General features: G+C 38.8%; 2 protein-coding genes across 4 annotated transcripts; one reads left to right on the top strand and one right to left on the bottom strand.

Moving 5' to 3' along the window:
* The first annotated feature begins 445 nt into the window (after positions 1-445).
* LOC126827248 (caspase-3) lies at positions 446-25,793 on the top strand. 3 transcript variants are annotated; one of them, XM_056102523.1, is made up of 9 exons: positions 452-613; positions 2,277-2,431; positions 4,167-4,440; positions 6,216-6,337; positions 9,360-9,530; positions 10,103-10,319; positions 12,894-13,019; positions 14,588-14,701; positions 16,128-18,082. In XM_056102523.1, the coding sequence occupies exons 2-9, from the start codon at positions 2,297-2,299 to the stop codon at positions 16,523-16,525; spliced, it is 1,557 nt and encodes a 518-aa protein (XP_055958498.1). In that variant the 5' UTR covers positions 452-613; positions 2,277-2,296; the 3' UTR covers positions 16,526-18,082. The 3 variants fall into 3 exon arrangements, with proteins under 3 accessions (XP_050412463.1, XP_055958498.1, XP_055958499.1); XM_050556506.2 differs by lacking the exons at positions 14,588-14,701; positions 16,128-18,082 and adding an exon at positions 25,362-25,793 and having other exon boundaries at positions 446-613; XM_056102524.1 differs by lacking the exon at positions 2,277-2,431.
* Positions 20,821-24,652, bottom strand: LOC126827275 (C-type mannose receptor 2). Its single transcript, XM_050556559.2, has 3 exons — positions 23,819-24,652; positions 22,513-22,701; positions 20,821-21,265 (listed from the first exon to the last, which is right to left on the bottom strand). The coding sequence occupies exons 1-3, from the start codon at positions 24,456-24,458 to the stop codon at positions 21,054-21,056; spliced, it is 1,041 nt and encodes a 346-aa protein (XP_050412516.1). The 5' UTR covers positions 24,459-24,652; the 3' UTR covers positions 20,821-21,053.
* Positions 25,794-26,018: the final 225 nt, after the last annotated feature.

Raw genomic sequence — 26,018 nt, 5'->3', positions numbered from 1 at the left:
CTTTATTTATTTTTCTAATACATCAAAAAAATGTTTTAGAATTGAATTTGTCGGTGGAAAAAAGTAAATATTTGAGACTCATTAAGTCGCATTGATGTCATCCTTATCAGTGATTGTAGAGGCCTAGCGATTATTCACTGACGATCAGTGTGGTGTAAGGTGTCCAAAAATAGAATATTATAATATTTCCCTATTGCAGTCTCGATTACTCTAGCCCCCGTAGTCTCGCCTCACACTGCTGCCTTCACGGGGTTAATATTTTTTAGAATTGTAACTGACGGAAAACGACAATATTATCAGCAAGTCATTGCGTGAATTGTATTCGCAAAAAAACGGCCAGATGTCAAACCCACGTACGTCTGTTTATCCAGATCAGTATGCACAGTAGCCGAAGAGAAATGCTTGTGACTAGATTAATCGCGTGTGAACATCCGGCTATAGTTTACTTTCGCTTTCTGTTCCTGTACCCGTGTATTACCGACTTTACAAAAATACGTACAGGCTACGGAGAACTATAACGGAGATATGTGATCGAATCTCTGAGTTTATTATTTATGTGGGGACACTTAACCGGCCCCACGGAAGTTTATAAAGAGGTACAAATAGCTAAAAGGTAAATAATATAAAACTATAATTCACGGTTAAAATACTTCCTATCTATCGTTCATATATTTATAGATACAGGCTGTCCATAATGGACGTTTTGCTTCTCTCTTATATAATGGCTGACTAACAATCTAATATGTCATGATGTCAGTTAAACATTGGGTGCATACCATACTTAGTTCATTTTGAGAATGACAAGTTAATTGTCCCGTGAAGGAGGAGAGGGAGAGGGGAGACGTTGATGTAGTAGTTATGTTCATGTGTACCGACTTTAAAAGTTGGGCAGATAACTAGGTCAGTGTGTATAAGTATACAATAGGTTGTAATATGTCCTAGATTGAATCACTATTATACATAATATTTATACAAGTATAGCTTACTGGCTGTAGGCCTATTAATTGTTTCGTGTCTGAATGAAATATGGAAGTGGCCTACTTTTCTACACCAGCCGGGATAATGAAGACATATATATACGTCATGCAGTTCTTGATGAGGAACATTTTGCCAGAACAGCGCTATTTTCCCTCACTCTTTGTTTAATTCAGTCAGTGGTTCGTTTAGGATCATGTTAACTTGTACATGGCGTCACGGGTCCGAACAAGGCTAACAATAAAGTGATACGACTTTCATTATCATCGTCTATAATCTAATTTTGTTTAGGGCCTGACAAGGACAGCTGTCTAGTCGTTCGGATAGGACGAAAAACCGAGGCCCCGTGTACACATTGGCGTGCACGTAAAAGATCCCGTGGCAGTTGGAATTCGATATAAGAGTAGGCCGTAGCGCCGCTGTCCTGGCAAAATTTCCCTCATAGCACACTGTATGGCGTATGCTCGTCTTCATTAGCCCAGGTTAGGAGCAGAACAGTAGGACGTTAAACCCCATTTCATTTCATTTCATTTCTAATTCTGTTTTTTTTTTGTCCATATGTACCCCGTGTATGGGATTTACAGTATCTGATTATATGAGCCCTGTGCCCGCCTAGAATTTTTGTACTTGTATATAGTATATATTCTATTCTATTCTATTCTATTCTATTCTCAATTCTAATTCATCTTTCTATTCTATTCTATTCTATTCTATTCTAATTCATCTTTCTATTCTATTCTATTCTATTCTATTCTATTCTATTCTAATTCATCTTTCTATTCTATTCTATTCTCAATTCTAATTCATCTTTCTATTCTATTCTATTCTATTCTATTCTATTTCTATTTCTATTCTATTCTATTCTATTCTATTCTATTCTATTCTATTCTATTCTATTCTATTCTATTCTATTCTATTCTATTCTATTCTAATTCATATTTCTATTCTATTCTATTCTATTCTATTTCTATTTCTATTCTATTCTATTCTATTCTATTTCTATTCTACTCTATTCTATTCTATTCTATTCTATTCTATTCTATTTCTATTTTATTCTATTTCTATTCTATTCTATTCTATTTCTATTTCTATTCTATTCTATTCTATTCTATTCTATTCTATTCTATTCTATTCTATTCTATTTCTATTTCTATTTCTATTCTATTCTATTCTATTCTATTCTATTTCTATTTCTATTCTATTTCTATTTCTAATTCTAATTCTATTCTATTCTATTTCTATTCTATTCTATTCTATTCTATTCTATTCTATTCTATTCTATTCTAATTTCATTACTATAGGTTGTTGACATCCATCAACCATGGATGATAAGCATGCTAGGATACTTCGAAGGCAGAGGATGGCGCTGTCGAAAGCTATTACTGATGTGGAGACTGTAGTGGAATCTCTATTTTCAGAAGGTACCATCACAGGGAATATGAAAGATAATATCCTGGTAAATGATTTTAATACAAGTCCGTCCCTGGCTTTATAATTATATATTCTACCAGTCCAGGGGTTTAATGCCATACTGCTCGTGCTCTGCTCCAATCTCGTATTTGGAATTTCAACTGTCACGGGATCTTAGTTTTTCGTGCCATTCCAACGCCTTTAAAGAGGGGGGGGGGGTACTCGGCCAACTTCAGGATCGAACATGGGATCTCTAGGTTAGCAAGCCATCGTCTTACTCCCTGGAATACGACGGCTTCGCAAGTTGCTTTATAAATGCATGTTGTACCAGAATGCCTGTTCAGAGAAAGAGAGAGAGAGAGAGAGCGAGAGCGAGCGAGAGATAAATGGGGTTTAACATCCACCCGAGACCCACTAGGTCATTTGGGGACTAACATATGATTCTATTTTATTTCAATAATTCGCTTGTGAGTAGGGATCTTTAGCAGTTTATGAGAAATATCTTTGATCCAGAAACACAAAACTTTGCACACAGTTTCTTATTGATGTATTGTAATAATATTGCTAGAAGTTTTGCTCTTGAAATAAGATGGCTTTATATTTCATTAATTAATATCTTTGGCAAGTTAGTAATTTCAAACATATTCACATATATAGTGTGCACTAAATCAACTTAGTCTGTAATTGACAGTTGACACATAAAAAAGAGTTATTTATCGAAAACATATGTCACTCATTTACCACCAGAATTACACGTGAGTGGAATTATATTGTCCAATAGACATGTCCTGAGATCATTAGGACGCGTCGCGTGTTCTAATGTAAAATCTCAGGACATGTCTATTGGACAATAACACCCCTCTAAATGCGAAACAGGAGGTGTTTATCGACATTGTAACATGCTATTTTTTAGAATTTTAAAAGAACTTATTTTATTGTGTAAACTTCAAAATTCGTCTCACTGCAAATCGTCTGGTTGCTATAGTAGCCGTATGAGTATAGACACACAAAAAAACCCTAAAATTCTCACTTCATTTTTTTAAAAGTATTTTTTGAAACAAAATTTATGTTTTTGTAATAGATTTTTGAATATTTTGTTGTTTGTAGCTGTTACCTGACAAGGGGGTTGGCGTTTCAAGTTCATCTTCGGACATATCTCCAAATATTTCATCTAATGTACCGAGATCAAAATTGATTGTCTCCGTTGTGGTTATCGCCATTAAAGTAGTACGCATAATTTTTCTAATTTAGAGGGATGTTATTGTCCAATAGACAGTGTCTAATCGACCAATCAAAACGCAAGATTCACCCTTATATAAACATGTTACAATTTTGAATAAATTGTTAACCTAAGTCTGAAAATGTTTTGTGAACTCGGGGCCTGAAGTTTTTATCAGCACACATGTTTTATCTTTTATTTAAAACAAATATCAATAAATTATTACATCTATTCCGGGCCAGTTTCATTTTACAATTATCCAATCTGATTAAAACACAGATCCTATTTCGTTTCGTTTTTTATAGTTCAAAATTTCGTTTTACTTGTCTTTACTACACTAAGATCTGGAAGAGTTGTTATATTACCGGCGTTCTGGTTGAAGTGAGTGATTAGCCAATGAAACGATCTGTTACGGCGAGTTTTTGGCGTGCGATGCACGGAACTGTGGGTAAAGCACAAGAAACGTCAACGCTGATTGATTAATCAATGTCTGACGTCATAGGGTCAGACATTGATAGATCTGGATTTTAATCAGCTTGACATGTATCTTACATTTATTCAGAGCAAACCAACTAAACAGAAAAGAGTTTTCGAATTGCTGGATATTTTACCACGGAGAGAAGAAGAAGCTTTTGATGAGTTTTATAAAATTCTTGTTGGGCATGATGAGGGAAACGCAGCCGACTTGCTCAAACCTGAATTAAAAGACCAAAGGATCAGCCGAAAAAAAAGTGAACGCCAGAAGCCTGTTCAAGAATCAGCATCAAATGTCCAAGAATTGGTCAACAGATTCGAACAAGCGAACATATGCACTGACGACGATGATTTACCTGCCGGTATGTTTTTATTTGTGTAATAAAAATGAAATGAAATGGGGTTTAACGTCCTAGTGTTCAGCTCCTAAACTGGGCTAATGAAGACGGGCATACACCATACAGTGTGCTATGAGGGAAATTTTGCCCGGGCAGCGGCGCTACGGCCTACACCTATATCGAATTCCAACTGCCAAGGGATCTTTTACGTGCACGCCAATATGTGTCAGGATAACACCAGACTTTTATTTTGTTTACCGTTCACAAGAACATACATCACGCACTGATTTGACCTCTTAAGCAACGGTAATAGATTATCAGGTCACCCAACGAAACAATTGACCCAAAACCTTAAAAGAGTTACGGGTCACGCCCATACGACTCGATATTTTGATTAGTCTCGGTCACCCAGAACCTCCTAGTCTTCAACATACGGAGGGTCTGGGAAAGTTGTCAATATTTTACGTAAAGTCCATTGCCCATGCGTAACCGGGAGTTTGTTTTTTAATGTGGTTGATTATCCAGTCTCTGTAGCCAAGTCAAGTAAGAGTTGCGCCCCTTCCCACAATAAATCCCATAATTCTTGCATTAATAATATAAACAAACATGAATCGTGACGACGAATTAGGAATAATTTTAAAAGCATAGATATGGCCCATGAAGAGGGAAATTTTACAATAAAAAATTAAGAGTGTTAGATATTGAACTCGCATGCAATCACATGGATTTTTTAAAATTAATTTCATGGGCGTAACATCTTGTTTAAAAGGAGTTACCTCCCTTAGACGTTGTTTATGACAATGTAATAGACCGGATTATCTAGCCAATTTTTCTCAAATGTTGACAACCCATCCAGACTAATATTCGTAGAATATTTTTCTGGATGATAGAGACTATATTTTGATCTGATATTTTCAGACAAGGTGATACACCTTTCCTCGTAATTTTGCGCTTAAATTTAATACGCACACAGACTTTTATTTCTGGGAGTCTGTTAAAATCGGGATGGTCACTTTGAGATTACTGACTCAGTAATATAGATTACTGATTGTAAACACTTTGCTAATAATTCAAGGGACATTACCCTGAATAGAGAGAGAGTGAGAGAGAGGGGGGGAGAGAGATGGGGTTTAACGTCCACTCGACACAAACTAGGTCATTTTGGGACTAACAGATGATTCAATTTTATTTCAATAATTCGCTTGTGCGTAGGGGTCTTTAGCAGTAGGAAGAAACCGGAGAACCCGGAGAAAACCCACGTGGTTGGACAGGCGAACCTACTCTTTGTCATGTACAACCGGAGATTCGAAACCACGCCTGTTGATTCAATGACAGACTTTATGATACAGCGCGCACCTGCTAACCATTCAGCCATATTAGATACTAGCCAGTATAGTATTATGATAATACTGAAATGTTTTATTTGTTTGCTCTCTATTCACTGTTTCTATGTTAATCGATGAACAAGTGGTTCAAGGCCAATAAAGATTTCATTTGATTGGATTTTGATAATTTAAGATCTTGACTTGATTTCATTTGATTTATAAATTAAGATTACTGATCAATTATTTGAGATGACTGATCAATTATTTGAGATTACTGGTTAATAAATCGAGATTACTGATTTATAATTTGAGATTGTGGATTAATAATTTGTGACTACTGATTAATAATTTGAGATTTCTGATTGATAAATCGAGATTACTGATTACTTAATTGATTCATTAATTGATATTACTTATTAATTAATTGATTTATTAATTGAAGGAAATAGTTTATTTGTTTTATTGTATTTATAGAATGGCCAATAAAAGAAAGAATGAACCCCAATTACCCAGAATTTATTAGAGTACAGCACTGCAATATAAATAGTGAAATTTACAACAAATTCGAAAAGTCACGAGAGGGAAATAGCAAACAGGTAGGTTATTTTGATATATAGCATTTAACATTTACCATAGATTCGTAGATTTAACGTAGATTCGAATATTTACACGTCTAAAATCACAGATTTACATGTTAACATTCATAGATGTACATGAATAGATTCACAGATTTACAGATGTCTAGATTCACAGATTTACTCCACACCACTGAACCAGGCCATAGTCTACAGCAGTGAACCAGGCCATACTCTACAGCAGTGAACCAGGTCATACCCTACAGCAGTGAACCAGGCCATACCCTACAACAGTGAACCAGGCCATACTCTACAGCAGTGAACCAGGCCATACTCTACAGCAGTGAACCAGGTCATACCCTACAGCAGTGAACCAGGCCATACTCTACAGCAGTGAACCAGGCCATACCCTACAGCAGTGAACCCCGGCCATTGTTCTTGTGACTGTCTTTTATTGGCGAACCAAAATTGCGACGTATGCCCGTGGTAGCAATATTCCAAGTTGTTGTTGTTGTTTATTACAATAAATATACAATATACAATAAATATAATATTATGGACAGGTTGATTTAATTAAATTATTTACACTTGAAAATTGTTTAAAACGCAACATAAAAAAGTCCTCGGATACCAAAGGTTTCTTAAAGCACACTTATAAATTCGCTGTCGTGAGAAGAGAGGGCGGGTCATCTTCTCCCTTTGTCATAATAAAGTTAAAACAGGAGGTCTAACTGACTGATGTTTGGCGTCATCAGAGCGGATAGAAAAAAACCCCGTTGGGAAAAAGAATCCGCTGGCTTTATGTGGAAAAGCGAAGTGCTCGCAGTAAAAACGACATAGCTGGACCCGTACATTATTTACATATAAAAAGTGTTCGTCCAATAAGTTTCATGTTGTTAAAAATTAACTAAGAGTTCAAGACTTCAAGTTTAAAAGTTGTAGGCATTCCATTATAGTTTTTTTTGCGTATGGCTCTCCACAGATAAAAAGTTACCTGAAAAGAAAAGAAGAGCCAGCAGCAACACAAATTGAACCATTTATAGGAATAAATAAATTTTTAAACACGAGTTAAATTAAATTGATTTGTGTGCAATGTCATTGTTAATAATGGTTGTGCAGGTCCTTATTCCTTTATTTGTTATTATTTTTCCCTTGTGTCTTATTATATTAGATCATGCAATAGACTGAACCGCCATACTGTCCTACAACAATAGTTCCTTTCTTTGTAACTAGATATGTAGTTCCATATCTTAACGTTAATTTGTTCTCATATTATTAAAGCACCCAGGTGGCTTAGGGGCCAACCTGGTCTACACAACCAATTATCTTTCTTTGACTAGTGCTCTTTTAACGCAACTAACTTAACAGTTAATTCCCGATTCTGCTATGAATTTTGAGATAGCTTCATAAATTTTATATGATATATTCCTGGGGGGGGGGGGGGGGTACATTTTGGACGGTATATTGAAGTTTGGCATTTTCCATTAAACTTCATACAGGGAGTCTTTTCTTTTCCAATTTATTGCACGCAATGATGACATGATTAACGGTCAAATTGTGGCCACATTCGCACTTCACTGGGTTAAATTTATTACGATTATTAAATCTTTAGTTCTTAATCTTGTGATTAACACACAAATTTTGCGCGATGGGTGATTAATCTCCGTTTTTGCAACCAGATCGTTGTTTAAATTGAATCTAAAAGTATTTGCTCTGGCCAACTCAATTGTCCATTCTGATTTAATTTTAGTTTTGACGATGCTATTAAATTCCTGAACGCTATATTTTAAGTATTCGGTCTAGCAGAGGCTCAGTCCTTTGCGAGCCAGATTGTCTGCGGACTCATTGCCTGCTATGCCAACATGGGATGGTATCCATGTATATTCTACGGTTCTATTTTTGTTTTGGAGGGAATAAACACTTTCTCGAATATTCTGAACACTTTCTGGTCTAGGTGTTTTTTTGTCATGTATTATTGACTTTATGCTGCTGAGGGAGTCTGGCACAATGACTGCTCTTTGAACGGAGAATGACACGAGCCACTCAAGAGCTGTGGATATTGCCTTTAGTTCTGCGGTATAGATAGAGCATCCATCTGGTAGCCTTTTCGATATATTAATATTAAATTCGGGAATGACCACACCTAATGCAGTTTTGGTAGTGTCTGGATCGTGAGACCCATCCGTGTATATTTTCACATGCGATGACCATTTTTAGTTCAAGAATTCTCTCGATAGCATTAGAGCGTGTTGTGGATTGTCTTTTTTCTTGACAACGTTATCTAGGCTTATGTCAAAGTTTGGATTTAAAAAGGTCCATGGGGCTTGATACGAAAATACCCTATCAGTAATCTGATAGTGATCTAATCTTAGGTCTTTTAATAGATCATTTGCTCTGTGTCCGAAAGGCTGAGTCTCTGATTTGACATTTCTTTTGAATTTATATTTCAAGTGATTAGCAATCCTCATATCACATTCATTAAATTGTCAAACATACATTATGACGTCACATTAATAATGATGTCATTGTATTAATCATATTAAACATGCATTATGCTAGAGCTAAATCTGTATATTGCACGTCTTTCTTTAGGTCTGACATGTTATATAAATTATTAATTAGACATTAATTAACTTATCCAGGCCATAATCGACTCTCGATGTCATCGAATACTCTATATTTTCAGTAGATTTGCGGTTGATTACTTAACTTAAAAATTGATAATTGAGACTATGTGTATCATCGTAACAACGGTAGTAATGACAATCGAGGTTACTTTGTTTATTGTATCGCCGATAGCTCGGCTCAGAGTGAACTAATTTGACAGACATGTTTAACATATTCCCTTTTCAATATCTATTTGTTAACAATTATAGCGAGAACTGTCAGCTCTTTATCTAATATCTCGGTTCAGAGTGGAACAATTTGACTTAACGTTTCACCATATTCACTTTACATTATCTAGTTTTTAACTAATTTAGCGAGAATTGTCAGCTCTTTATCTAATCTTACCTAACGCCTCTTTAATTGATGTCTATTTCAGATATACCAAATGTCGGCACCAATACGGGGTTATGTTCTGGTCATCAACAATAAAACGTTTGATAACGGAGTAGAGACTCGAGAGGGTACGACGGTCGATGCTGAAGCTATAAAAATATTATTTGAGCAGTTACATTTCCATGTTGATATCAAATCTGACCAGACAGTTGAGGTAACCTATCATAACCCTTGTTACTCCGAAATATGGCGTGGTTTGGATTCTTCGGGTGTACGTGACAAGGAATGTCTAGCCTCGTTGGTTTACTCCTTGTCCTCTGGGTTCCTCCCACTGCTAAAGACCCTTACGCGCAAGCGAATTATGTAAATACAGTTGAACCATGTGTTAGTCCCGAAATGACCTAGTTTGTGTCGACTAGAAGTTACCCCTCTCTCTCTCTCTCTCTCTCTCTCTCTCTCTCTCTCTCGCCTTTACCTCGTTTTGTATAGCGGCGTATTAAAGAATTTGGGTTCAGATCTAAATATTAAGGTCACCTGCAGATTTCGTCAAGTTTCTGGTCCATAGTACGATGGTACATGTTTAATTATGCCCCCATTAAATATTGTACTCGTTTGTTTTTTTGTTTTTTTTTTGGGGGGGGGGGGTTGAATTATTGAAATCAAATTGAACCATGTGTTAGTCGTGAAATGACCTAGTTTGTGTCGAGTGGACGTTAAACCTCTCTCTCTCTCTCTCTCTCTCTCTCTCAATATATAAATATATCTTTTTGATTTGTCTGATTTTAGCAAATGAAAAACACCTTAAAAGAGTATAGTGAAATGGATCACAGTAGCTTCGACTGTTTTATTTGTTTTATTCTGTCGCATGGTGACGAGGATGTTGTTATAGGATCCGATGAAAAAACAATGAAATGGGAAAAAATCTATGAATATTTTAATGGTAAAAAGTGTAAAAGCCTTGCCGAGAAACCAAAGATTTTTTTACTTCAAGCCTGTCAAGGAAGTAAGTTTCATTAATTACTTTCTTCTTCATCGTCTTTACCAGAATATATCGGGTTCGAATTCCCGTGGTGTGCACCAAGTGATAGTTTCTGTCCCGCTAATTGGGGAAACTTTTTGTAACGGTGTGCCCTTGTGGTTTAATAGCTGCCACAAGAGAGAGAGAGAGGGTGAGAGAGAGAGAGAGAGAGAGAGAAATAGGGTTTAACGTCTTTAGCAGTGGGAGCAAACCGGAGGACCCGGAGAAAACCCACGAGGTTTGACAGGCGACCCTATTCCTTGTCTCGTACAACCAGGAATTCGAAACCAGGCCACTTGACTCAATGATAGGCCTTATGATACAGCGCGCTCGTGCTAAACATTCAGCCACCCAACCCCCCTCCACAGGAAAGACTTAAGGGCGGTTGGTTGGATGGCCGAATGGTTAATACGAGCTGTATCATAAGCTCTGTAATTAAGTCAACTGGCGTGGTTTTGATTTCCCGGTTGTACGTTACAAGGAGTATGGTCGCCTATCCAACCTCGTGGGTTTTCTCCCGGTCCAGCGGTTTCCATGTTTTAGTCCCGAAACAACCTAGTTTGTGTCGAATGGACGTTAAACCCCAGGTTTGGCAGATATATTGTTGACAGTTCATTTGCCGAGATAACAGGGCCTGGATATCAGTAAAATCATCCTGTCAGGACCTTGATATTAGTAGAAACATCATGGCAGGACCTTGATATCAGTAGAAACTTCCTGTCAGAGCCTATCAGTAGAAACATCCTGTCAGGGCCTGGATATCAGTAGAAACTTCCTGTCAGGACCTTGATATCAGTAGAAACATCCTGTCAGAGCCTATCAGTAGAACCATCCTGTCAGGGTCTGGATATCAGTAAAATCATCCTGTCAGGACCTTGATATCAGTAGAAACATCCTGTCAGAGCCTATCAGTAGAAACATCCTGTCAGGCCCGGATATCAGTAAAACCATCCCGTCAGGACCTTGATATTAGTAGAAACATCCTGTCAGGACCTTGATATCAGTAGAAACATCCTGTCAGGACCTTGATATTAGTAGAATCATCCTGTCAGGACTTTGATATTAGTAGAAACATCCTGTCAGGACCTTGATATTAGTAGAATCATCCTGTCAGGGCCTGGATATCAGTAAAAACATCCTGTCAGGGCCTTGATATCAGTAGAAACTTCCTGTCAGGACCTTGATAATCAGTAAAACCATCCTGTCAGGGCCTTGATATTAGCAGAATCATCCTGTAAGTAGGATCTAGCAAGTGAAATAATTTTCAATCTGGTTAAAACACAGATCCTATTTCGTTTCGTTTTTATAGTTCAAAATTTCGTTTTACTTGTCTTTACTACACCTCACTCGAAGACTTGTTATTTAACTCGTGTTCTGCTTGAAATGGGGGGTCAGCCAATCAAATGGTCTGTCGAATCGAGCGTTTGACCTTTTTTGCCCGGAACTGTGGGTAATCCACTAGTAACATCAATGCTGATTGGTTAATCAAATGTCTGACGTCATAGGTCAAAAGTCGGTTTTTGCCCCCTGACGCGACCTATCGCTATAACTTGTCAGATCTTCATGTAGTGTAGGCCATCGAAAGAAAGTATGAAAAAACGAAACGAAATAGTATTTTAATTAGATTGAATACTTTTATACAACAATTGGACTAATGAAGACGGTCATACGCCACGCTGGGTACTACGGAGGAAATTCACATTTCGTGTGATTCCGTTTAACGTCCACTCGACACAAACTAGGTTGTAAAGGGAGAAGTATAGTTGTTCGAATGGGACGGGAAACCGGGTACACACTGGCCTGCACATAAAAGATCCCTTGACTGTTGGAATTCGATATAAGAGTAGGCTATAGTGCCGCTGTCTGGGCAACATTTCCATGATAGCACACTGTATGACGTATGCCCGTCTTCATTAGGCCAGGAGGTTAAACCCCAATGTCATTGTAGTTCTTTAACACAATAGTTTCACTTTAAATTTATAAATATTGCGCATGTTGGCCATCACACGCGTGTCCATTCGCAAGGAAGATCCGAGGCGAATTAAAGGATGTCAATGTACCAGACGTTTAACGTCCACTCGACACAAACTAGGTCACGTCGAGAGTAACACATAGTTCAATTCTATTTCACTAATGCACTTGTGCGTAGGGTGTCCTTAGCAGTGGAGGGAAAACCGGAGGACCCGGAGACAAATCACGAGGTTGGACAGGCGACCCTGTTCCTTGTCATGTACATCCGGGGATTAGAAACCACGCCAGTTGACTCAATGACAAACCTTCTGATACAGCGGGCATGTGCTAATCATTCGGTCATCCAATCACCCTGAGTCCCTGACTTGATCGAAATCAATGATAGTTTTGTTTTCCGAACGTCTGAAGGTAGCGGTATTTAATTGCGACTCGTGTATTCGTGGTATAAGTCTATTATAAAAGCATGAATTGTCAAAGTTTTTGCGATCCGATCCAATCTTAATATAAATCTGTTGTATATCGTATTAATTTGGTCGAAGACATAATGCATTTGTTTTTAAACATTTTTAAATTTTTTTAATCTTCCAGAATTAACTGATACCATACATAGCTTATCTAAGTCTACGCGTTCACCTGATCAGAAAGAAAGGACTGACGCATGTGGTGGACACCCCAACAGAGCTGATTTTTTTACTAGTTTATGCACTGTAAAAGGTGAGATGTTGTTGTATAATCCAACCTTGTACCTGTAAAAGGTGAGATGTTGTTTATAAACCACCCTTGTACCTGTAAAAGGTGAGATGTTGTTGTATAATCCACCCTTGTACCTGTAAAGGGTGGGATGTTATTGTATAATCCACCCTTGTACCTGTAAAAGGTGCCTTGTGTTGTATAATCCACCCTTGTACCTGTAAAAGGTGAGATGTTGTTGTGTAATCCACCCTTGTACCTGTACAAGGTGAGATGTTGTTTATAAACCACCCTTGTACCTGTAAAAGGTGAGATGTTGTTGTATAATCCACCCTTGTTCCTGTAAAAGGTGAGATATTGTTGTATAATCCACCCTTGTACCTGTAAAAGGTGAATGTTGTATAATCCATCCTTGTACCTGTAAAAGGTGAGATATTGTTGTATAATCCGCCATTGTAAAATCGAGTGGATTAGAACACACTCACTGGATAATCAAGACATTTCTATTATGTTAGCAATGGTACCTAACAACCGAAGCTATCGCGTCAAAACTTCGTCCCTTACAGTTTATTGACTCTATATAATAACTTCACGGACATGTTCAATATATGCATCTCTCGTTGTAATTGTCCGAGAAAGTTCATCAAGAGGATTGTCAGTGGTGACAGCTGTCTAATCGTTCGGATGGGACAAAAAAACCGGGTTCCTGTCTATACATTGGTGTACACGTAAAAAGATCCTTTGGCAGTTGGAATTCGATATAAGTTTAGGCCATAGTGTCGCTGCCCGGGCAAAATGTCCCCATAGCAAACTGCATGGCGTATGCCCGTCATCATTGGCCTAATCGGAACAGAACAGTAGGACGTTAAACCTCATTTCATTTGAAATTTGGGTGTTTTTTGGGTGGTATGCAAAAATCGAATGATTGAAATCGAATTTGTACACTATGTTGATTTGGGAAGGGAATGAAATGAAATGAAATGGGTTTTAACGTCCTACTGTATTGCTCCGAACTTGGCTAATGGAGACAGGTATATACCATACAGTGTGCTATGAGGGAAATTGCGCCCGTACAGCTGCACTACGGCCTACTCTTTACAACACATTCCAACTGCAAGGGATCTTTTACGTGCATACCAAAGTATACACGGTACTTCGGATTTACGTAATATCCGAACAACTAGACAGCACCATATCCACTTAGCCAACGTGGCTCCTTCAGTTGGGAAGCATGTCATATCTCGTAGGTTTTCTCTTGGACCCCAGGTTTCCTCCCACAGCTATGTGATTTATTAAGATAAAATTAAACTATGTTAGTCACAAAATTACCTAGTTGACCTCCCCCTCTCTCTCGGGTTCAGATCTAAATATTAAGGTCACTTGCAGATTTCGTCAAGTTCCTGGTCCACTGTACGATTGTACATGTTTAATTATGCCCCCATTAAATATTGTACTCGTTTTTTTTTCTGTCCCATTCGAAGTAATAGACTTGAGACGATATACCAACATTATCTGAAATTTGATCGTTACTGAGACGATACATGAGTCAAATCCACGACTTCAACAGGTTTCATTTGATGTTTTGATTTCAGGACAAGTGTCGTATCGTTACGACTTGTACGGCACAAGGTTTATATTCACCTGGATATACGTCATAGAGACATTCGCACATAAATGTCATCTCATGGACCTCTCTAGAAAGGTAGGTTCCATAATCAAAATCATGATCCAGGGAAATATTTGTTCTTAAGTTCTCCCTTTGGTGTTGATATAGATCCAGGGCTCCAGGGCGGGGAATGGATACACGATGATATTCGGAGACTGAGATACCCACCTTGTTGGATACATTGTTCGACTGTTAGCTCATAACCCAGTCGGATCGGGGTGGCGTCCTAACTGCGCTGCTATAGCGACGGAGAATGGTCTCAGAGCGTGGTGGAAATGCCAGATATCGTGCTGTTGTCTCCGTGATCGCCGAGTCACGGCGTTTGTTTTGAGCATGTTAAAAAAACGCCAAGGTTCTATGATCTGACCTCGAAAACTTTGAGAACGCAACTTTTTTCTAGTTTGTAATTTTTGGGGACATTTGCCGGCGACCTTGTACCTTTTCTGGTCGCCATACTGTCGCAGCAGCGCAGTAAGGACGCCACCCGTCTAGGGAGGCATTAGACTAATAATCTGAATTACTTCCTACATCTATCTATTTTTGTACTATGTCGTCATTGACCTTACTATAGCCACTACCCGACTGTGAAAGTTGCTGATCATTTCTAATGCCTGGCTTTCACGTGGGCTACGAACGCCACGAACGCTACGAATTGTCCCTAATAGTGGCGAATCGAAATTCGTGGCGATTCTGCAAAAATATCAAAAAGATCGTAGAGAATGTGGAGTAGCTGCGAAGCAAGTACGAATAGTTTACGAAAGAGTTACGATAATTCGTGGGTAATCGGCTGAAAATTATCCCGGATGTCATGGAAGCATTTTAGGAAATGAAAGACGCATCTATACGAACTAAAGCGATTCAGTTACGAATGAGTTACGGATATGCCGAATACAGTTACAAATACACTACGCTGTCCGCGAATAATGTCGATAAAGCTACGAAAACTTGACGATATTTGGCACTATTCATTACAGAATCGACAGGTAAAGAAAGGGCTATGAAGGGTTTACGATACATCTACGAATTCCGAAATTCGAGTTTCGGGTTGCCGTTACGGATAGTTTTAATTGGTGTACCTCTTGTACATGAATTCGGAGCCACGGTGGCTAGGTGGGTAAGACGCTCGCTCGCTAGCATGGAGGTCGGGTCTTCGATCCCTGCATTGGCCGGTAAAGTTCATCCCGATTTTCCGACGTGGTTTCCCCTTGTCAGTGATGCAGGACGAAAAACCGAGGTCCCGTGTAAACATTGGAATGCACGTTAAAGATCCCTTGGCAGTTGCAATTCGATATAAAAGTAGGCCGTAGCGCCGCTGCCCGGGCAAAATTTCCCTCATAGCACACTGTATGGCGTATGCCCGTCTTCATTAGCCCAGGTTAGGAGCAGGACAGTAGGACGTTAAACCCCATTTCATTTCATTTCATTTCATTTGTACATGAATTCTATTTATTTTGGTTTTCAGGTAGCAAACCTCCTACACAGATGGGACACCGGATTAGGCACATTACAAACCCCGGAAATGCGATCAACGTCGGGAAAAGAATTATATTTCTTTCCCGGTCTTCGGTTGAATCCAGGCGCCATTCAACAGTTCAACAATAATCCTGTTCAACCACCTTCCAGTAATAACCTTGCTCAACTGTGTTCCAATCAACAATCTTCCAAACAAAACATCGAAGAAGTCGTGCAACAACCCTGTGACCGTGACCTAAAGGGGGAATTTGTCCCGAGCAACGGTTTGGCTCAAGCAATACCTCCTCAAGCAATACCTCAAGATAACAATTGCAATCAGATTCAAGATGAGGTTGACGACGACCATGAGGCCACAGCTGATCGTAAATCAATCAGTATTAAAACCCAATAGTCAGTGCAAGATAATATTGGTTCTAAGGAAAAGAAGCTTTAATGAACTGGAAACGGCATAACGTCTTTGTATCACTATACCGATTGAAGCCAGGTAGCCATATTGTAAAAAATAGTAATAGGCAATCTGAGTAAAATAGAGATCTGTATTTCGTTTCGTTTTTTTTATACTTTCGATGGCCTACACTACATGAAGATCTGGCCAGTTGTACTGGTAGATCGCTTCAGAGGTCGCACGAACGGCCTTTGACCTATGACGTCAGACATTGATTAATCAATCAACGTTGACGTTGCTAGTGGTTTACCCACAGTTCCGTGCATTTCATTGGCTAATCCCTCACTTCAACAAGAAAGCGGGTTCAATATCAACTCTTCCGGATCCTAGTGTTGTTAAGACAAGTAAAACTAAATTTTGAACTATACACAACGAAACGAAATAGGATCTGTGTTTTAATCAGAGTGATTAGAAAGATGATTTTTGGAGATTAATCCATTATGGTGTCGAAGATTGCATCAAAGCCCCTCCCCCCCCCCCCACATCATTAAAGCTTCTTGGTTCTAAGCAAAAAATAATTTATTGTAGAATGGTCAAGACATTTGATTGGTGACCAACTGAAAACCATTGTCAGAAATTATTTTCATGTTTTTATTTACATTTAGAATATATCAAAATTATTTTTAATTCGTCAATTATTCTGATTTGATCTTGTAAACCACACCAAACCTAATAACATGTACAGTAAATATAAGTCAACTCATGACACTGGCTCCCATATAACATGATTCAAGAGAATTTTTACAAAGACTTCAGCTCAAAGATACCTGGGCCCTTATTCACGAAAACTTAAACTAAGATAAAATCGAAATTTTAAGAAATACTGCGACTTCATTGGATATATGCAAATTGATTTTACTGGTCAGCCAATCTTAAAATTTCGATTTTATCTTAGTTTAAGTTTTCGTGAATAAGGGCCCTGTAGTTTATTTCGTGTATGGATATGGATATCATTTCAGAAAGGAAGTTGCTGATTTATTGTTAGTTTTAATTTATTACTCTAGCCTGTTGTAGTGGTGTAATAGATTAGATATGTAAACAGGCAAGTGGGTGGGTGGGGTGGATGACCGAATGGTTAGCACGTGGGCACTGTATCATAAGGTCTGTCATTGAGTCAACTGGGGTGGTTTCGATTTTCCGGTTACACGTAAGAAGGAAAAGGGTCGCCTGTCCAACCTCGTTGGTTTTCTCCTGGTCCTTCGGTTTCCTCCCACTGCTAAAGACCCCTACGTACAATCGAATTATTGAAATAAAATTAAACCATATGTTAGTCATGAAATGACCTAGTTTGTGTGGAGTCGACGTTGACCCAACCCCCTCCCCTCTCCCGAAATGATCTGGTTTGTGTCGAGTGGACGTTAAACCCATCTCTCTCTCTCTCTCTCTCTCTCTCGAATCATGTCATATGTTGAATTATGTGATATAAATTCCAATATATTTTATATATGATCTAAATATTACCAATAAATTTTTTTATGTTTTTAAATAAATTGTATAATTTTTGTTTTAGTCCAATTACTCCAAACAATTATGCAGGCATATTATCCTCTTTCATAACATGTTAGTCCCGAGATAACCTCTCTCTCTGTCTGTCTCTCTCTCTCTCTCTCTGTCTCTCTCTCTCTGTCTCTCTCTCTCTCCCTCTCTCTCTCTCCCTCCCTCCCTCTCTCTCTCTCCCTGTCTCTCTTTCTCTCTCTCTCTGTCTCTCTCTTTCTCTCTCTCTCTCTCTGTCTCTCTCTCTCTCTCTCTCTCTCACTCTCTCTCTCTCCCTTTCTCTCTCTTTCTCTCTCTCTCTCTCTCTCTGTCTCTCTCTTTCTCTCTCTCTCTCTCTGTCTCTCTCTTTCTCTCTCTCCCTCCCTCCCTCTCTCTCTCTCTCTCTCTCTGTCTCTCTCTTTCTCTCTCTCTCTGTCTCTCTCTTTCTCTCTCTCTCTCTCTCTCTCTCTCTCTTTCTCTCTCTCTCTCTCCCTCCCTCCCTCTCTCTCTCTCTCCCTGTCTCTCTCTTTCTCTCTCTCTCTGTCTCTCTCTTTCTCTCTCTCTCTCTGTCTCTCTCTCTCTCTCTCTCTCTCGCTTCCACCGAGAGCAATATCGCATTCTTGTCTGAATCGGGTTGTCGTCTTTCGATCTGCCCGACACGTCGATGATATGTAGTTCAATATTATACATAATTTGACGCACTAAGCATATTTATAATGCAATTTTAAGAAGGACGATAAACACAGTAGGATTCAGACTAGCAATTATTTGCCCATTGACTTCAATGTTAAATGGCTGTAACATCACAGGCTGTAGCTTTTTGCTCAACATTCCGTTGGTTCCAATCTTTATAGGCACAATGGGTACCACATTTGGCAATATCCTCATCATAACTTTGTAGGGGGTTGACCGTTTAGATTTTTTGCTACGGGGATTTGAAGTTGACTGGGGTGAAAATCTCACTTTCGACACAAGGATTGCTCTGCAGAAAGACACTTTACACTCCCTATCCCTCCGCTGTAATATCATCAGTATTACCCAAAAAAATTACCCAAAGGGGAGAGAAAAATTAAGGGAAAAATTGTCTATTTATAACTCGCACTATAAGGGGAAATAATTACTAGTCTTAGACCTATATACCTCACATATTTCTGCACTTTAAACAAATCTTTTGTTATCTAATAAATAAACATATTAGCAATGCCCAGGCCAAAAATTATGAAAATCTATGCATTTTCAGATGAGCTCTGTGGAATTCTGCAAACACTATAATACATCAGAAAACTGTGGAATTTCAGACACAGATGGAGCAACAAGTGGCGACCTCTTGCCCAAAAGCGCGTATGGGATTCTTCATGAAAAACTTGGGATACACAAGCTGGAAGTAGAGACAAGGACAAGTAAACATGCAATTTTTGACATTACATTTCAACCTAAACAAACTCTCAACTCTTGTATTCTTCCGCCTCAAAATCATGAATATTCACCAAAACCTGGGTGAAAATGTATTTGCAAGCCCTTTTCTTCGATTCTACACCAAAAAGACAACGATAAATCGCCATGCAAAAGGGGGGAAAAAGGGAAAGGGAGAGAAGGACTAAAAATAACTTTCGCCCTACATTCCGGGTGACGGCGTAGAAATATTTGGTTAGCTGTGTTCATTAACTCTGTGAAACAGATTGAGTCCGTGCTTTCGTGAAACTGTTCAGTGGTAAATATTGACTTTGATGGTGTCTCTTTTGAAAGATCCCAAAGCGGTAACTACACTCATAATTCGGCAGGTGCGTGAATAGTTATACATTCTACTATTATATAGAGAATCACCTACGAGTCTCTTTTGATATCAAAAAATATCAACCCAAGTCGATAAAGTAAAAAAGTGAGGCTCTGCCGAGTTTTTTTTTTTTTTTGTTTTTGTTTTATTTTTTACTTTATCAACGAGTGTTGATATTATTTGATACCAAAAAAAGACGAGTAGGAGATTTTATTTATCGCCCAATCCTTTCTCACATGCACAAATAAATAAATATAATTCTTTGCTATAGACTTCACTTTTACTGAACCTGATTACATTACGGCGTAGGGATACATCATTTTTTGACAGCAATTCAGCCATTACGGGATATAAATGTATTGGTAAATGGTACCGGGGACAAGTTTGGCAGGCTTTGTGACGCTGCTGCACACTGGAGTCCAGCTATGAAACACTAGTATCATTATGTATAGCATTCGTTGTAAAACTAATTCGGAGAGATTTTGATTTGACATTTTTTTTCGTATTTTTAAAACAGGATTCGAAGTGTTTTGGTTATGTTCTGCAAAATCTTTTTCGACGTTCCAAAGTAAATATACGGTGCTAAGACCACCTAAAGATAAGTTTTTAATGTCACTACTATAAATTAGAACAGGTTTCGCTTTAGTTTTTATATTTAACACGGACATTTTATTGCATTAAATATCCCTAGTGCAAAGACGGAAATTTCACCTGTGACCTCCGGGGTCACTAAGACTAAAGGTGAATTTAGCAAGTTTACATTTTTATTGAAAGAGTGATTACTTTTGATCATTTTCAGCATATTTTCATGATGCAAGAATGGCTGTGCAAATGATCTCATTTGACCTTTGACACCGAATATCTCGAAAAAGCCGGACTGATTACCGCCCGGCATCGTATTCTACGCGAAATTTTACTACAAAAAAGTTGGGTCTGGTTTTGTGCCCATTTGATGGACACCGCCGCGCACTGAGCCTCCGGTCTAATACCAATCTAATCTTTAAGTGGCATTTATCGATTAAGAAACACAGTAACAGAGAACAATTTCTATGGGAAAATACTCACGGATTTTATTCTCATATCGTTATCAAAATACAATGACATTTAGTAAACTTGGGTTTAATATATAAGATATGCATGGTGAAATAGTGTACGTTACATGCTCTTATATACGATGGTCGGCCATCACATATAGTGTTACATGCTCTTATATAGACCGATCGGCAATCACATATCAAACACTGTGGACTTTTCACAAATAAATGGGAGGATATTGCCACACCCTGCATCGTTAAAAGCCAGACCGTGTAACATTAAACATTCTCCAACATTACTGGGGTTTCCAGGTGACCATGCGCCAGATATAATAGGCGATCCATCACTCCATTTCCACACCCCATCTACATCCAAATCATTACCACCAATCCAGTATGGGATCTCTAGTAAAATAAAACATTTTATTACTTTCAGTTAAAAATAATAATCGATCCTAGCCGGTGATCAAATAGAGGGTTTAACGTCCACTCGCCAAAAATTTAATCTGATTAAAACACAGATTCTACTTAGCTTCGTTTTGAATAGTTCAAATAATGGATAGCTAAACGTCCACAGATAAGGTCATTTCGAGATAAGCATATGGTTAAATATTTGGGGGTCACGGTGACTAAGTGGGCAAGACGCTGGCTGGCTAGCCTGGAGGTCGGGTTTTCGATCCTTGCATTGGCAGAGAAAGTTCATCCAGATTTTCGGGCGTGGTTCCCCCTTGTCAGTGATGCAGGACGGACGGCCTGACAAGGACATCTGTCTAGTCTTTCGGATCGTACGAAAAATCGAGGTCTCGTGCACACATTGGCGTGCATGTAAAAGATCCCTTGACAGTTGGAATTCGATATAAGAGTAGGCCGTAGTGGCGCTGTCCGGGCAAAATTTCCCTCATAGCACACTATATGTTTGGAGCCGAACAGTAGGACGTTAAACCCCATTTCATCTCCTCCGGTTAAATGTTATTTCAATAATTGGTTTTCGCATAAAGGTCTTTAGAAAACCTGAAGTCTCCTCTTGTCATTTACAAGCAGGCAATCGCAACCAAGCCACGTGACTCAATGACAGACCTTATGGTCTAAAGCGCTGACATTAGACCCCCCCCCCCCCAGCCACCCAAAACCCTTACAACGAAGAAAGGGGAGAGGGGGTGGATGACCGAATGGTTAGCGCGTTCGCTTTGTATCATAAGTTCTGTCATTGAATCAACTGGTTTCGACTCTTCGGTCGTGCGCGATAAGGTGTAGAGTCGCCTGTTCAACCTCGTGGGTTTTCGTCGGGTCCTACACGCGAGCAATATATTGCAATAAAACAAATGAACTATATGTTAATCCCGAAATGACCATGTTTGTGTCGTGTGAACGTTAAACATCATTTCTCCATTTCTCTCCCGGATCCATTCATTTGTTTATTTGGTGCAATGTCTATTTTCTGTCTTGTCCGCAGGTTTATCTTGTACATATTTGTTTTGTGTGTAGTGCGGTCCTCCTGCACTGACTATTAGTGTTATGTTGACACACAGGTATATGGCGTTACTATGGAACAATATTATCACCTGTAATCATAATTTGTAATTAACAAAGTTTGTTGACCAAAAAGTATGTTTATTGCTGAATCTGATAATATAAGTCGCCCGCCATCTTACCTGGTAGATTGATTGTCTCCAACACGTATTTTTTAACATCAAATACAACAGATCTCATGATGAGAAGATATCCGCCATCTTCATTACACGTGGTATTTGATGCCATCCAATCAGATGCTGGCTGTTCAACAGGCTTGATACAAAATAATCCACCAATGTATGCCGTGTAGCCTGGCAACTGACAAGTTTCTGTAAAATTAAATGAAATGAAAAGGGGTGTAACGTCCTACTGTTCTGCTCCAGTTAGGCTCATGAACGCGAGCATACGCCATACTTTGTGCTATGAGGAACATTGTGTCCGGGCAGCGGCACTGTGGCCTACTCTTATATCGAATTCCAACTGCCACGGGATCTTTTACGTGCATGCCTATGTTTACACGGGACCTTCTTTTTTGTCCCATCCGAACAACTAGACAGCTGTCCTTGTCAGACCCTCCTACCGGCACCACTGACAAGGGGGAAACGACGTCGGAAAAATCCCGATGTACTTTCTCGGCCAATGCAGGGATCGAACATGCGACCTCCAGGCTAGTGAGTCAGCATCTTACCCACTTAGTCACTGCGGCTCCCAAACTATCCATAAAAAGAAGATACAATGTAATAGGTGTAGCCCGGCAACTGAACGGTATTAGTAGAAAAAAGATGCATGTGCTACATCAAAATATGAAAACATGGAAATCGTGTCACTTAGCAATAAGGTATGTCATTCAAAACCTCAAGGGGGATCGTATGGCCGAATGGTTAGCACGTGCTGTCATTGAGTCAACTGGCGGGGTTTCCATTCCCCGGTCGCCTGTCAAATCTCGTGGGTTTTCTCCGTGGGTGGGGTGGGGTGGATGGCCGAATGGTTAGCACGTGCGCGCTGTATCATAAGGTTTGTCATTGAGTCAACTGGCGTGGTTGCAATCCCTGAATGTACGTGACAAGGAGTAGAGTCCCCTATCCAGCATCCAACCTTGTCGGTTTTCTACGGGTCTTCTGGTTTCCTCCCACTGCTAAAGACTATTGAAATAAAATTGAACCATGTGTTAGTCCCGAAATGACCAAGATTGTGACGAGTGGACGTTAAACCCCATTTCTCTATGTATTGTACCGACTTTAGTAATGCTGTTCGAGGCTAGGCCCGAAATACAATTGCTAAAATTTTCAGCAAATTACCTTTACATTATTATCTAGTTTTTAACTATTATAGTGAAAACTGTCAGCTCTTTATCTAATTTCCCATAATGCATCTTTAAATGAAATGAAATGGGGCTTAACATACTACAAATGTTGGCTTAACGCCGTGTACTAATTCTAAACATACCTTTCACTGTAACATCTACATATATAGAATTAACAGTCACTGATCCAAGTCCATGATTTACTGTATTTAGTATGGAACATGAGTTGTTTTGGTAGTTGAACAATCTACATCCGGGTATAGAAGAACAGAGACGTCCACATTCAATTGGTGTAACGCCTTCATATGACAGGCTATAATCCATAACCACATTATCATCAAGCTTGTGGTTCTTGTACATGATGTTAGTCGTGGTGGGAATGTTGATGCTGGACGGGAGTATGCTGCGAGTAGTTGGTCCAGGGGAATCAGTGGTTGGAGCGGGTGTAGATGGTCTGTTTGTAGTAATGACTGGTTCGAGTACATAAAAGTCTACAGCGGATGTAGTTGTTGTTGGAGAGGGTGTAGATGGTCTGTTTGTAGTAATGACTGGTTCGGGTACATAAAAGGCTACAGTGGATGTAGTTGTTGTTGGAGGCGATGTAGTTGTTGTTGGAGCCGATGTAGTTGTTGTTGGAGCCGATGTAGTTGTAGTTGGAGCGAGTTTAGTTGGTCTAGGGGTAGTAGTAGTAGTAGCGCTGCTTATGGAGTCTACAGTGGTTAGGATAATACCCATAAACGCGTACAACTGATTAATGTGTAGTTTGATCGACAATGGCTTCATTTTCTTGTTGAAATTACTAAATCTTGCTTCAGCTTCTTTCTACTAACTCTATTAAAGGACAATATCAAATGCAGACTTCTATATAGCAGGTATAGTCTCTTGTGACTGAATCTTGAATGAAGACGTTTGTTTATTAAACAATGTACCCGTAACTGCAGAGGAAATCAAACTCGATAAAGCGTGTATAATTTAGGGTACAGAATAATAGACATTACACTACAATAAAGGTGATGACTGGGGAATTCAACTAATCATTTATTAATTGATTGTGCCGATTTCAATGCCATGATAATGATAAGATCTTATTATTGACAGTTGAAATCATGATTTAAATGATACATCTTATAATTGACTGTAGAAAGGAAAATAAAATGTCCAACAGTTCTGCTCCGATTGGGCCAATGAAGCGTAAACCATTTAAAATTTCAAACGTTACACAGAAACACAGCATTGTAAACATATATCTAATGTGTCCTAATTATTTACATGAAACAAATATACATCTATGCATTAACCCATTGTAAATAAAAAGGCGATTCTACTCCTTATCACGCATGACCGGGAATCGTAACCACGCCAGTGGACTCAATGACAGAACTTATGATACAACGCGCAAGCGCTAACCATTCTTCGGTACCCCCCACCCATCTTCCTCCCCTCCCCCTCCCTCAGCGCATTAGACCATAAGGTCTGTCATTGAATCACTCGGCTTGGTTGCGATTGCCTACTTGTAAATGGCAAGGGGTCTCCATGTTTCTGCTAAAGCCAATTATTGAAATAAAATTTAAATGCTTATTCAGAAATGACCTAATCTGTGGACGTTAAACCCTGTATTTGATCACCGGCTATAGGATCGATTATTATTTTTTTAATTGAAAGTAATAAAATGTTTTATTTTAATAGAGATCCCCTACTGGATTGGTGGTAATGATTTGGATGAAGAGGGGGAGTGGAAATGGAGTGATGGATCGCCTATTATATCTGACGCGTGGTCACCGGGAAAACCCAGTAATGCCGGGAATTGTTTAATGTTACACGGTCTGGCTTTTAACGATCCAGAGTGTGACAATATCCTCCCATAGAAATTGTTCTCTGTTAGCGTGTTTCTTAATCGCTAAATGTCACTTAAAGATTACATTGGTATGTTAATTGATGTAAGATAGTAATATTAAATTTGGAATTTTATAATACCATATTTTGTGTTTACGTCCATCTGGACAATTCTATGTTTATATCCATCCTAACAATTCTATGTTTATGTCCATGCTAACAATTCTATGTTGATGTCCATCCTAACAAGTCTATGTTTATGTCCATCCTAACAATTCTATGTTGATGTCCATGCTAACAAGTCTATGTTTATGTCCATCCTAACAATTCTATATTTATGTCCATGCTAACAATTCTATGTTGATGTCCATCCTAACAAGTCTATGTTGATGTCTATCCTAACAATTCTATGTTTATGTCCATCCTAACGATTCTATGTTGATGTCCATCCTAACAAGTCTATGTCCATCCTTACAATTCTATAACAATTCTATGTCCATCCTTACAATT

Source organism: Patella vulgata, chromosome 7 (assembly GCF_932274485.2).
Source record: "Patella vulgata chromosome 7, xgPatVulg1.2, whole genome shotgun sequence".
Classification (NCBI taxonomy): Eukaryota; Metazoa; Mollusca; class Gastropoda; family Patellidae; genus Patella; species Patella vulgata.
Note: the sequence above shows the minus strand (reverse complement) of the source record. Positions and strands in the feature narration are given on the sequence as shown.

Excerpts from the sequence above, each read along its gene's own strand:
- LOC126827275 (XM_050556559.2), bottom strand. The coding sequence starts at position 24,458 with ATGAAGCCATTGTCGATCAAACTACACATTAATCAGTTGTACGCGTTT. Across the intron at positions 22,702-23,818 it reads TGTAGATGTTACAGTGAAAG|AAACTTGTCAGTTGCCAGGC; the intron begins GTATGTTTAGAA and ends TTAATTTTACAG. Across the intron at positions 21,266-22,512 it reads GGAGACAATCAATCTACCAG|AGATCCCATACTGGATTGGT; the intron begins GTAAGATGGCGG and ends TTATTTTACTAG.
- LOC126827248 (XM_056102523.1), top strand. The coding sequence starts at position 2,297 with ATGGATGATAAGCATGCTAGGATACTTCGAAGGCAGAGGATGGCGCTG. Across the intron at positions 13,020-14,587 it reads TAGTTTATGCACTGTAAAAG|GACAAGTGTCGTATCGTTAC; the intron begins GTGAGATGTTGT and ends TTTTGATTTCAG. Across the intron at positions 14,702-16,127 it reads GGACCTCTCTAGAAAGGTAG|CAAACCTCCTACACAGATGG; the intron begins GTTCCATAATCA and ends GTTTTCAGGTAG.